At 44.6% G+C, this 14,134-nt stretch overlaps 1 protein-coding gene across 1 annotated transcript in view; it reads right to left on the bottom strand.

Annotated features, from left to right (window-relative positions):
- Window positions 1–14,134, bottom strand: part of Ephb1 (EPH receptor B1) — a 455,961-nt gene that overhangs the window by 123,673 nt on the left and 318,154 nt on the right. The window contains exon 5 of the mRNA XM_042281503.2: window positions 4,975–5,310. Coding sequence (XP_042137437.1) covers window positions 4,975–5,310 — 336 coding nt within the window. The remainder of the gene's footprint in view (window positions 1–4,974; window positions 5,311–14,134) is intronic.

Consider the following 14,134-nt stretch of genomic DNA (forward strand, 5'->3'; position numbering starts at 1 on the left):
ATGGACAAACTGTAGGAGCTTATGACTATTAACAGAAGCAGCATAGTTATTTTAGACAACACTAAGTAATAGATTGTGTCTGTGTTGTGGACATGATAAGTGGAATTGCACATGCCGGGGTCCAGCAGGCCATACATGAACTGTATGCAACAGAAATGTCATCTATAAATCCTGCTGACAGAATCATCTGAGTAAGGGAGGCAGTGGTGTTTCTCCAAACACACACACACACACACACACACACACACACACACACACACACACACACACACACACTTTTTTTTAGAAAGACAGAGGATGCCCGAGAGGCAGGACCTCCCTGGGTCAGGTACTGGGAGTCACTGAGTCCCACCCTCATGATCACATTGATGCAGACTTGGTCCCCTCCTTTCTGGTGCCTATTCCAATCAACACAACATGGGCAGATGGATAGAGATAGCATCAGTGCCAAACAAAGAGACTCAGAAGCCTTAGAAGGAAACATCTGAGGAAGGGAAGTCCAGCAATTTGCTCAGGACATATTCCCAGAAATGATGCTAATCTCCCAGTCCATAGCAGGATGTAGAGTGATTTTTCCATCTCTGTCTCATTTGCTTGTCGCTATAGTACCAGGAAGCAGGTTATCATGGTTTTCATTTCACAGGTGAGAAACGAGAGATGCTGACAGTTAAATGAATTTTTGAGAATCATGTGAGGAGCAGAGAGGGGATCCAACTGAGGACTCCCTGTGTGAGCCCAGGAGGTGAGGAAGACGTCTGCCCCAGGCAAAACGAAGCTCCACAGCACAGCAGCTCATGTTAAGGCTTGGGTAAATCAGATTTGTCCTTGGAATGAGAGGCTACCAGCCATAGCCTGCAGGCCAAATCCAGAATCAGATTTGTTTGGCTCTCAAGTACTTAAAATTTTCTAATCAGTTGTCAACATTTTAAATCCATATTTCTGGCTTATAAAATCAGGCAGTGCTGGGCATGGCCATGCTTGCTGGAACAGGGTGGTAGCTGTATAGATGTCCTATAGTTCTCTCCAGTTCCCACCAGTCCCCACCTCCTTTCACCTAGTCCAACTGATTTCTCTCCACTACTATCTGGCCTTCCGGCCTTCGAGTTTGTTCACTTTGGCTTGGATAATCTCAAATCAGGCCTTGGTGTGATTCATCTCCCCACTCCCAAGGTCTCAGGGGCTCCTTTCCCTGATTCTGATGCTCTGGGGCTAGTCAGCAGATAGAGACTGCAAGTCTGTCGTTCATTTAATTCTCTCTGTTGGTCAGATGACCCAGCTATTGGAATAATCTGAGGCCAGGTGCCAGAGAATGACTGTGGGAGTTCATGGTGGTAACAGCTTCACTGCAGACTGTTTGGCCACTGGAACAGGGAGAGTTTTACCTGATCCAGCCTGTTTTAAACTCAACTGCAGCTATATTCAGTGCGAGGATACATCCCTCCAGCCCTCACGTAAATCTGGGCTTGCATAATTCATGACCAACCCTGACCAAAGATGATGGACATTTTTTTGACAGCTAAAGTGGTCCAGCTACATGGCAATAGCTTAGAGAGAGTTTATAGGTTATATGTCCCCCCATAATGTGATTTTTGATAGGTTTGAGGATAAAATGGTCACAAACCTGAGCCTGAAATTTGGGAACACTATTTTCTCATGGTTAGATGTTAAACTTTAAAAACACTCCAAACCTGGTTTCTTCATCTGAGACACATCTCTGCAAAGAGCTTGCTAGGGATAGACACACGGGAGGTGCTCAGAAGTAGAAGAACGTTTTTTTGCCCCTGACCTTATCCTGGGTGACAGTCCTCTCCTGTTATTAGTCAAGGCAACCAAGGTACTGAAATATCATGATTTGGATTGTGATGGAAAACCAAGACTATGAATCCCCAAGTCATCATCAAGTCTGAGTGAAGAACTATGGGCCCCATGTCCAGTGGCCCATAAGGAGATTACAAAATTCCATCCCTTGGGGACCAGAAAAGTCTACCACTATAAACTATTAAATGGGGAAACCAGAAGAGCCATCTAATTTTAGGATAGGATGTTGGAAGGCTGAAACCAAGATGTGAGGTCATGATAACTCTCAACACAACCTTCCATCTTAGATTCTCCTAATCCCTGCAAGTCTGTTTCCTTATCAGAAAGATGGGTAATTATTGGGTAATTGTGAGGATTGAATGAGGCTGCACATTTCATAATTCTTTGTGAATGTAAAAGACATATACACATGAGTTATCCATAGTAACCTTTACCTGTTTCTCCATGGGGACCTACCCAATAGTGGCCAAAAGGTCCACAGTAGTTCCTGGCTTATCTAATACTTACAGGTTGACTTAATGATTGATTTCTGGACTTCTCTTGGTGAGATTTTCAACCTACTGTCTACTTTTAGGACAGTGGTGGCCACAGACACTTACATGGATCATACTGTAAAGCAGGGGAAAGAGGGGTGGTGGGAAAAGGCTAACCTGTCCATCTCCAACACTGGATGAGCTCAATAGTGTCCTGAGAAGGCTAGACACATCATGACCTTGGTTAAACACAGGTCCACCCACTTCATTCCCTACATTGAGTTTTCAGAATGCCTACTATTTAGTCTCCTAACTATGGTAACATGCATAGCTTTTGTTCAACATTTCTAAATTGTTCTTACAAAGGCATGGGGTCAAGTATTCATTTTGGCCATTCCTACCTTAAAAAAAGACAATACTATTGGCTGAAGATGACTTGCACTCATGTACATAGTCACCAAATAGACACTATTCCTCTATGTTACACAGCACACCAACTAGGAGCCACTAGCCAACTTGATATTTGCTTTATATAAACCACATACTATCACAGAGCTATTGCATCATTCTCTTGCCCATTATAAACTTTGAGATTTCAACGTTTTAGAATTATCAAAGAAGAATTCTATATTGGAAGGTTATAATGAGGCATAAAACAGGGGAAGGTTAAGAATAAAGGATCTGCTGGTGAATAAAGTGCGTGAGAAATGTGTTTGCACCATCGCAAATGAGTGGGGATAAAAAATAAATATTTTGAATGTTGGTACTGCAGGGCTCCTTTTAGGAGCCCTCGTACCTCTGCTCCACTGAAGCCCAGGAAGGTGCAGATGGCAAGACAAGCAGATGGGCAGGTTCGGGAATAGCAGGGTAAGGGAAGGGAGCAAAAGAAATAAAAGCAAACTGATCTAAGTGGCAGGTTTATTCGCACATGCTTAGAGAGAGAGAAAAGACAGCCAAGCTCAGAGTAACATGACAGCCTGGCAGGATTGTTATTCCCAGAAGCTGGGACACTAAAATATTTCAGCCAGTTTCCTGCCTTAACTCTCCAAGGGAAATGCTTGCTAACAAAGACTGCCCATGTTACATGTTCAACATAATGCAGAAAATGCCATTCCATTTTCTTGGGTAAGACAGACTGTCACAACCTTTGTCTCCATGGCACTGGTCTGTGGTCACCAGCTGGAGGTTTCTACACTTTCACTCTTGTTTTCTCACCATACACGTATGCATACAAACACGTGACCAAGCACATACATATAAACACACCACACACACACACACACACACACACACACACACACACACACAGCAACAGCACAGCCATCTGGACAGCCATGCTTTCCCATAACACTTTTTTCTTCTTCTCAGTTCTGAGAGTGTTAACCCAAGAATCATCTGCCATCAAAAATGACTGATATTAAAAGGGGTGGAACAAGTTTGAGGATGGGATGTTTATGGGTAGGAAAGGATGGAGTAAAAAGAGGAAGGTCAAGAAGGAAGATACAGAACAAAAAAGAAAGCAAAGAAAGATACTTAGTTTCTGCTATTCTGTTAACGAGTTATCCTTATAGAACATTTTTATTAAAAATCTATAATTACAAATAAGATCATAGTCCAGTGTTGATGACCCCTGTCACCGGTAGATGTGATATTCACTTGCCCTGACTGAGTCTTGCTCGCTCACACAGGAGACAAGCATTTCTTTTTTTAATTACTTATTGTTTACTGCCAGTGTATAGCACACTGTGCTTAGAACACAGCACCTTACAACTCTGTGCCTTAGGTCAGGGTCTTGCAAATGCTTCCATTAATGAGTTTCATGCAATAGACAACTGTGTCTAAGTATCACTGTATTTCTCATAGCATCCAGTCCACAGCATGGTATAGAGTGGGTGCTAAATAACTGTCTCTTAATAATGAATGAGTAAATAAATGAGTTAGTGCATGAATGGACTGGCTAAACAGATATAAAAGGAAATGGATTGCTCTAAGAAGTGTAAAAAGCAATAATGGGGAAAGATGGGAAGAGTAAGCAATAAACACAGAGACAGAAAGATGTATGCTGCAGAGCTACTCAGGGTCCTAGGCATCTCCCATTATTGTCTACCCTAGGACTCTATAGCATTGTAGCATGCATCCAGGAAGGATGTACTCTGGAAAAACAAGAGTTTCATTGAAAATGATGTTTGTTTCATTGGTTTTCTATGAAAGCACCATTGGTGTTCTAGTTCTCTCTCAAAGATTTATAATGTTCTCACCACTCATTCCTTATTTACCTACCCACCTATCTTCTATTTGTACATGCAACTGACTCATCCATCCATTCTCTTTCCATCTATTCTCTTTCCATCCACATATCCATACAACCATCAATCTAACCATCATCCTTCTATCCATTTGCCCACTGGCATTTATTAAGGCCTGGCTAGATGCAGAGTACCAGGCCCTGCTCCAGGTTAGACACACGTATTTGCTTTGATGGTGGGCAAAAGAAAATTTCCTACTTTCCAACTCACTCTTGAGGTTGAAAGATGATGTCAGTTTCCTCCACAGTCATAAACATCTGTCACCTGCCTGAGGGCAGGTTGGCGGGATAGGTGTGGCTTTGGCTATGACCCTACATAGAGATGGATGAAAAGACAGCCACACAGACAGAGAGACACACAAAAACCTCCAGACTCACCAGCCTGGTTTGTGGTGATGTTGACGGAGACATGCTGTGGGGGGAAGGGACTCTTGCTAGAGACTCCATTGATGGCCTGGATATCAAAGGTGTAGGGGGTGTGAGCCCATAGGCTACTGATAGAGACACGACACTCAGTCAGGCCCAGCTGCCTGGGTACAAACTCCACATTGTCATCACAGCGGGAACAGCTCCGGCGGTCTGCTCGGCACTTCTTGCAGATGATGTTGTAGGTCACATCATCCCGCCCACCGGTCTCTCTTGGAGGGTGCCACTCCAGAATGATAGATGTCTCATTGACTATGGAGATGACATTTCGGGGACCCGATGGGACACCTGCAGGAAGACAAAGAAAGGTCTAGTGAGGCTGAGAAGACAGCTTCTTGCTCAGCAGCAACTCTCTAGGCTGCCTTCGGTGCCTGCTCAACTTCAATCTCATCATACATTGTATTTCCCAACCCAAAGATTCATATTCAAATCCATCATAAAGGTAAAAGAAGGTAGACAAAGATGACAACCTGTCCCCAACTCCCTTTTGCATTATTCCTACTCTGATTTGTTTCCTTTTGATCAGGTGTGCCAAAGGAGAGAAAAGTTTAAAGATGTGAGTTCAAGTATTTTTGTTTGGGGGACCAAGCTCCATTCTCCATGAACATTTATGGTTAATATGCATGTATCTAAGACAGTTACTGAATTTCTTACCTTTTCTTCTTTGTAAAACAGCTCAATGATATATGAGCAGACCCTCTCCCAAACCCCAACAGATCCTGGAATCCCACACAAAATTCTATACAACTTAGTACTCGTGTGCATGATTCAGGACTGTGTCTCTATGGGATGGGCTGGCAGAGCAGCTGGAGGGATGAGTAGTCACACTGTGCCAGGTTGATAGCTGTAGACCAGAGATAGCACAGGGTGGGAGAGATTCATACAGGCACCATCTTTGACCCAACGACACAAGGAAGCATAAGCACATGTTTTGGAGCAGCCAGCTAGCTGCTTCATATGCATGACTTACTTACCTGCCCCTCCCACCAAGGAATCCTACCCGGAAGATGCAGCAATCATCTCAAACGTTTAGGGAGACTAAAGCTTACAAAGAAACCTAGCTATTGGTCACATGGTCTACAGGAACCCAAGTCAGAATGGATGCCCAGACCTGCCTTTTTCCAAAGTTCATGTTCCTAAGCAGAGACCTGTTCTTAGTACCTGCTTCTTCAAAAACCAAACAGCCTCACTGGGACGCTCATGGCTATTCATGATTCAAAAAATGGAAATGCCTTACTACATAACTCTGGAAAACTTGTGCCCTGTATAAAAGCAAAACTTTGCTGAATTGATGGCCACAATGTTGACATTTTCAGATTATGTTGGAGAACCTCCTTCCTACCAAACAGGATTGATCATAGCCTCAAGTTTCCAAGCCTGAGCCTTGTATATTGTCAATGTTTAACGGATGGAAATGAATCCCGCCCGGAAGCCCCCCTTCTGAACAGCAGGTCAGCTTGAGCAGCCGTTCCCGGTAGTAATGCATTCAGAATCCACACACGTGACCATCACCAGCTGAACGAAGACATGTGTAAAGTGGTTCATGCTGGAGACAGGAATCAATTGCCAACACACAAAATGAGGGAATAACAACAAGGTCGGAGGGCACTAGGGAAGGATTCTGTGTTGAATCAGTCAACAGCCAGCAGCTAGAGCAGAAAGCAAATATTAAACCAGATTCTATTAAAACATGAAAGAAAATCAGTACTGTACTATATAAAGCCCATTAGGCCTGAGCTAAAGCATGGCATTCATGCACACTTGTGACAGGGCTGAATTCATGAAGCTTTTTTACTGAAGCCTTGCAAATGGTGTTCAAGAATTCTCCACCCATCTCTCCAGGGATACACATCCATTCTCTTCAAGTCGGTACAGAGCTGGTACAGGGAAAGCAGCAGGCTGTCTCAGATGTGCTCTTCCTGAGCCAGGTTGCCTTGCTGCACTATACAGTCTGTTAAAGCCCATTTTGGTCCCTGCACATCTTGAACATCTTTGTTTGCTTCAAGCCAGGGAGACTCAGCCCACAAGCTCCCACTGATCGATGCCACTACTGCTTGCCCCATTTTCATAGCAGACAGACTTGCCTCAGCCACAAGCCTCTCTTGCACTCTCAATACATACATCCTCTGAGTGGGTGCTCTGTGCTAGGTGTGGAGTAAATCTCTTAAAAAAATGTTACGTTGGAGCATCCCACGTGCTTCCAAGGCTATCTTTCAGAAAGCAGCCTCAGGTAAAAAGGCTGAAGCTTGACCAAGAAGAGAGTAACAGTCTAGTGCTCGCACTTCTCAGACCCTCTCTCCTCTAGAGCTCTCTTCTGTTCCAACTTCATCCTGTCCTCTGACTCCAGGTTCCAAGTGTCAACCTGCAGACGTTTTCACACCAAATACTACACCTGGCATCATTCCACATTGCTCTAGCTAAGCTTTTCCAAAGTAACTGCCCCTCCTACCTCTGTGCTCGGCCACCTGCTCCCCTGCTTCGTTCCTCCTCCTATGACTGTGTTCCCTTTCTCCTTTGCTCGACAAATTCAGGGACTCCAACTCAGATGACAACACAGCTCAGTCCCTATGTTCCTTGCCACCATTTCGTCACTAGCCAGGCCCTAAGAATCACATCTGCGACCTCCAACTCATGGGTCCTCTTTATGACCTAAGAGGGCCACTTCCTTATTTGCTGTTCTCTATCTCCCCACAGCTTCGGAATGGCCCCAGGCCTCATCAATTCAGCTGCCTCACTGAAGGGCCTCTCAGTTCTCCTGCATTTCTTCTGCACCTCCCTCATCCATTCTCTTTTACCAGAGAGTAAACTCTAAAATGTACACAGGGACATCATGTTCCTCTGCTCAAAGCACTGTGCCTTCCCGTTACCCAGAATGGTCACTCTGCTTTCCATGTGACATCAGTCACTTTCCTAGGCTCTTCTTCTGAGGATTCCATCTCCTCAGACTGTTTACCCTTGCCTCTCACAGGGCGGCCTTTTGGAATGTTCCTACAATTTCCTGAGTGTCCTAGACTCTCTTTGCCCTCCCAAGACTGTGCACGATGATGTTCTTTGTTCTCCCTGGAGTTCTTGCCCCTTCTACCTACTTCAGGAACTCCAGCTCGTCCTTAGAGACTCAGGGTCTATTCCTTGAGGAACTGTCCCCAACATCTGTCAGTCATGCAGCCCCTTCCTGGTCTCCCATAGATTCATTTTTAGACACCTAACCAGATTGTACCATTGCATAGTGCACGCTGTGGCCTCCTGATGAGGAGGTACTTGGTGTGTCTGAAATAGCCAAGACCACATAGCACTTTGCCTATCCTTTGCCAGTATCCAGTAGTTATGTACTCTCTTCTCAGCTGGTGTCCTTTTTGTTTTCTATGTGCATGACTGATGGTCTCATATGTCCACCCCCCTCTAGTGAGATGGGATGGCTTTCTGTGGGCAGGTGAAAGGACCTCAGGTAGACCTTAACCTCAGCAGCAGTCAAGACCTCCTGAAGCAGCCCTAAGTAGCAGAGGTTTTGATGAGATAAAGTAGGGAAGGAAATGATCCTCTTCCATCTGCAATCAAGGGCAGCTTGGTAGACCCACTTTGGTGGATGCTACTTCCCATTGTTCCTTGCCACCCAGAAAGGATGTCCTCAAGAACGGACTTTTCCCCACATTTATTTAGGAACAATTTTCATGTGAAATATGGCCACTCCATTCTGATCCACGTGTGCTTTTCATAGTGGCCATCCCTGCCTTGAGGAGGGCATGGTTGTTGAGTCCAGGGGCAAATAAACCTCATCGTTTTCTCCTAAGTAACCTTTAGCAGACACCCAGGGCCTTTCCTGAAGATGGAGCACAGAGACCCAGGAGAAGGCAGTATGCCTTATATAAATCCTCCCCCAGCTTCCTCACTGGTGTTTATTGCAGATTGGGTACCAGTGCATTCTTATGGAGATGGCTCAAGTTTGGGCCATAAGAGTGACTGGGAATCCATTCATTATTCATCTACTCATCCATTCTTTCACTACTATAACAAAAAGTCTCTGGACTTTTCCAGCCTCTTAGGAGGCAGAAAGGAGTAAGAAACAAAGCAGGCAGACTTTTTCTCTGATGGAACTGGTATTTATCTCTGGAGATGGAAATCTGACAGAATAGAAATAAACCTGGGGACAAATGGGATGGTTTCAGATAAGAATAAGTGCTGTGAGATGAAACAGCCCTGGGGCTCAGATCCCGGGACAATGTCGAACCCTGTCCCTTATTCCCATGAGGCCTGCTCTGGGCCAGGCAAGCTAGTGCTTCAGGGCTTGGCAGTAAAATGAGGATGACCCCTGGTGTCTGGGCTCTGGCATCTTAAATGAGACAGGTAGGTTCCTGAAGACCGGCTGCCCAGGCTCTCATGCCTGGATGAAGAGATTAGCAGGTGCAGGTCTAGACCTGTGCATAAATCTCACTAGAGGAAGCTGCTATGATCACTTTCTAACCATTTAGGTGTTTCTCCTAGATTGGGGGCCCTATGCTTCGCTGGGACTATGCTTTCAGAATGTAAGCTTTCAGCAACATCCCAGGAAGGAGACCTAAATATTGTAAAGGGGAACAGAAAGGGAGGTCAAAAGATAGAAAAAAATCTGCTACCTCCATCAGCGAAAGTCCCCATCAACTGCCCGGCCAGGCTCAGCAACACAGTCTCCTTGTCTGAGCTCCCCGCTCTCATGGCTACTCCCTCGTTTTTCTTAATTACATACAGACAGGCCTTCTGAAGCCTGTCTGATCTGTTGCCACGGTTACTACCGATGAACATATTCTGTTTAAAAGGCTAGGGAAATTCAGTCCTTTGAAAGAATGGGGAAAGTGTTGAGCTGTGATTTTTCTGCTTGGATGAGGAGGGAGTACGGTGTGTCCTGAGTTATGAAGATAGGTCTCCAATGTCTTGAAGTATGCACCAAAGGGGTTGGCTCAGGCACATGAAACATGGGTGTCAGGGGGACCTCAAGGAGTTAAACTGGATCTCTCTCGAGCCTTCAGCCCAAGTGTTGTAATCTCGAGATAGGATCTCCCTACTTCTTAATGTGATTTTGGCCAGATGACTTTATTTAAGAATGGGAAGACAAGGTAGGTGGCAGAAAGCAGGTGAGTTTATTTGTAGCCACGCGGCTGGAAATAAGAGTACACTTAAGTAAATCAAAGGGAAAATGTGTTGAGGACGGGTAAGCTCTGAAAGCCAGTCCCGTTATCAGGAATCTTAATAAAGCTAACCTCCTGGTCTCAGAACTTCAAATGAGTCCCAGGACCACACAAGGAACAGAGAAGCCAGATCTTGCTAATCTGCACTACTGTAGCCAGGTCTGCATCCTGAGATATCTCCCTATGGGGGTTTCTAAGGATGCCAGCAATGAGATGATGCTGTCCTAGAGATTCCACATTCAGCCTGGTATGGTACTCCCTGCATTAGGCCAGAAAAGGTCCCTTCTACTCTGTGTATGCCTCCTGAGAGAATCTGATAAAGAAACCAGGTTTTTCTGAAAAAAAAAAAGTGAACATGTGCTCAATGCATGACTGTTCACACAGTGAGTGGGCTCACAGTCTTCTTAAGCTAACCATGAACCCCTTGAATATTTATACCAATCAACTTGGACAGCTATGAGAAAACGAACTTGTAAGCCTTGATTTCCTCATCTAAAAAAATGAAACTGTGGTATGGTGGCTGGTACATGGAAGAATAGAGTATGTCAGTGGCTATAATTGCCATCATTGTCATTATTGGGTTATCAGAGACCCTTATCCACTCATCTAATTAATGTTTATCTCATACTACCATTCTCTATATGGGCACAGACTCTACTTCCAGGATTATGCTGGGCAATGTACAAGACATGAAGCTATGGAGTGATGTTAGGGAACTCAGGTGCAAAACCCCACATCTGGGAGTTGTGAATCCGAATCCATACAGTTAAAAGTAAAGGAAATGGGATGGAAAGCATTGCAGATGACAAGTTAGATCCATATTTTCAGATATAATCTAGGGATTCTGTCCTCAAGCATGGATCTACTCTTGGGGAGAAACATTTTGGAGATTGTTTCTGCCCAATTATGTATATTCCAGGCTACTTAGCTCCAGAAAGCACCACCCCCAAAAAAGACTACTCTAACATGGGGCTGGGTATCCAGAAAAGTCTAGATCTTAACACCTTCTGAACTGTGACCTCTGCATATACTTGTATCTGTGCTTTCTGGTCTCTGAAAGGTGGTATTCATAGTCTTCCTTGACATACAATCAAAGACATCCCTCTTTATTCCTGCAGGAAATTATGCCTTCTTCTCTGTCTCTCTTTAGAAGAAAGGGTTGAGGTAGGGTTTGGGAATGAGCCAAGTGGACGTTTAATGCTCAAGACCCTTGAGTATTTTCAATCAAGAAAATCTAAACCATAATGTTCTCATGACTGAAAAGAGTCAAGATTGTAGGTTAAATAAAATGACTGCATGCTTAAATATAGGGTGAAGGCTTGGAGGCAGTAGAGAGGAGGATGAGAAAAATGACTTTAGGGTAAGGATGATGGGAGAGAGTGAGGTGCAAGTGCCCAGGAACACGCTGGGTGGTGTGCTCAGTGTAGATCCAACATTAGTTCTCCAAAATGAGGATTCTGTCAGAGTATTTCTTTCCTCATTGCTCACTGTGGCAGAGCTAATTAAAGGAGCTACAACTGAGTGATTGGAAGGCTTCCTAGAGAAGGTGGAAAAGTCCTTGAGAGTCTATAGAGAAATAGATAAGATCCAGGGGGCAGGGGCAGATGTGGAAATATGGGATGTAGAGGTTTTCTACAGGTGCAAAGTATGTAGAAAATTCAATCAGTTTTATTGTTATGCCTTGCACTAAATACAGCACACAAGGTTGAAAGCAAGCTTGGCTAGAAGGTGACATAACCTGGCAGAGGACATGCCCACAACTGTCAGAGATGTATGACAGTAATCAAATAAACATGAACACAGCTTCACATTCCCTTGCATTTTCTTCTTTGGTAACTGATTATTTGAGAGCAAAGTCAAAACAAAAGCTTCCTTCACCCTTTCTACCTGCCATGTATAGCTATGACACATCCCAACCTGGGTTCAGCTCTCCTCTCCCCTGCCCTCCTCACAAAGATGATTCTGATTCATCTCCCATCGTAATCACACTAGGTAGAGAAGCCCAAGAAGAGGTCAGACAGAAAGCAGCAATGGCTTACAGGAGAGTATGATGAGCGGCAATGTGTTGCTTCAGAACCTTGGAGAGGGAATTGAGCCCTCCTGCTTCTAATGAGTCTGCACTGGGTACCAGGATAACAGTGGTCCTTGACAGCAGAGGTTATCAGATTCTGTCATAGGGTGAAGGGGACTGCTGGAGCCATATTGGGAAGTTGAGAATAAGGTATCGAGTACACGATGAGAAGAGGTGACACAAAACAGACAGAAAAGGGGGTCATTATAGGGTGCCAGACATCTTCCTGCCAACAACAGAAACTTGGAGGATCTCAGGATCACTGGGAAAAAAACAGACCATAGACATCTGCAATCTGTGGGTGATGAGCACTGGGTGCAGTACTCTGCCAGTGCAGAGGAAGTTCTGGGGTGACCTTGCACCAAAAATCTGCATCGGAGAATGGCTAGATCCTATCCTTTTGCAATGTTGGCAATTTTTTGAGGATCTTCTCTTCAATATGGTGGCTGGAGCTCAGGGGTAAAGAAGAGAGGGCATCAAAACCTAGGAATAACATATAGGATCCTAACAAGAATAACATATAGGATCATGTGAGCACAACCCTCCCAGGGACAATTTCAGGCCCTTAGGAGTCAGCTTCAAATGAAGCCCTGGACCAACTCACTAGCAATGGGAGGTCTGGCTTCTTCAGATTAGGATGAGCCAAATCCTGAACATTTACAGGTAAGACCAAAAGATTATAATCGCTCAGGAGAATTAGATAGGACTTCCAATAAGTAAAGGATTAAAATGGCACCTGTCAGTTACAATAGCTTCTTTCCTGCTTTGCTTTCTATTACTATGATCGAGACCATGGCCAAAGGCAGCTCAGAGACAAAAGGTTTTTTTGTTCTGCTTATACAGCCCAGCTATAGCAGGAGCCAAGGCGGGAACTCAAGTAGAGCAGCAACTTGGAGACAGGAACTGAAGCAGGTACTGTGGCGGAACATTGCTCATAGTTTGCTCTTCGTGTTCAGTTACCCTTTTTTATATATCCCAGGACCACCTGCCCAGGCATGGCTCCTCCCACAGCAAGCTGGGCCCTTTCACACCAATCATTGATCAAGAAAATGCCCTACACAGTTGCCTACAGGCCAATCTGATAAAGGCATTTTCTCAATACTGTTTCCCTCTTTCCAGATGACTCTAGCTTGCATTGGGCTGACAAGCTAACAAACACAGCTTCTGTAATGGTGGCTATCCATTTTATTCATTATGTTGTGATGATTACTTCAAGTGCAACAACACAAGCAAACGCTGCTCTCGTGAAGTTTCCAGTCTAGTGGAGGAGTCAGATAAGTGCTATCTACCCTTCCAAAGGGTAGGTAAATGTGTGATATAATTGGTGGCAAGGCTCTGGTAATAAAGGACAGGAAGAAGGGTGCCTGGTGATCAAGTGAACCGTCTCCTAGATGAGATCATTTGGACAGACACTACATTGTGGTGATTTGGGAGCCACTAACTAGACTATAGAGGGAATAATCCTAAGAAGGAAGTGTGATTGGCTAGTTAAGGTGATTGGCTAGTTAAGGAAAATTGTGGGGGGTGCAAGGGGAATGTAGCTATAAGAAAATCGCTGAGTGGAGTAGATGGGAGAAAGAATGGAGAGAGTAAATTATCAGTAGAGGCAGATTATCAGATTATGTAAGTCCTGGGCACAGCTTGCAGGGATTTTATTCTCAGTAATATTTTACTCTAGGGAAGGCTCTGAGGAAGGACATACTCAGACTGTGTGTGTGTGTGTGTGTGTGTGTGTGTGTGTGTGTGTGTGTGTGTGTGTGTGTTTGCAACTCATGCACAAGGAGGCCAGAGGAGTAAGCCTGGTGTCTGCTGGAATACTTTCCACCTTTTTTATTTGATACCAGGCATCTCATTGAACCTGGAACTACATTGGCTGCCAGCA

This window comes from Peromyscus maniculatus, chromosome 7 (assembly GCF_049852395.1).
Source record: "Peromyscus maniculatus bairdii isolate BWxNUB_F1_BW_parent chromosome 7, HU_Pman_BW_mat_3.1, whole genome shotgun sequence".
NCBI lineage: Eukaryota > Metazoa > Chordata > Mammalia > Rodentia > Cricetidae > Peromyscus > Peromyscus maniculatus.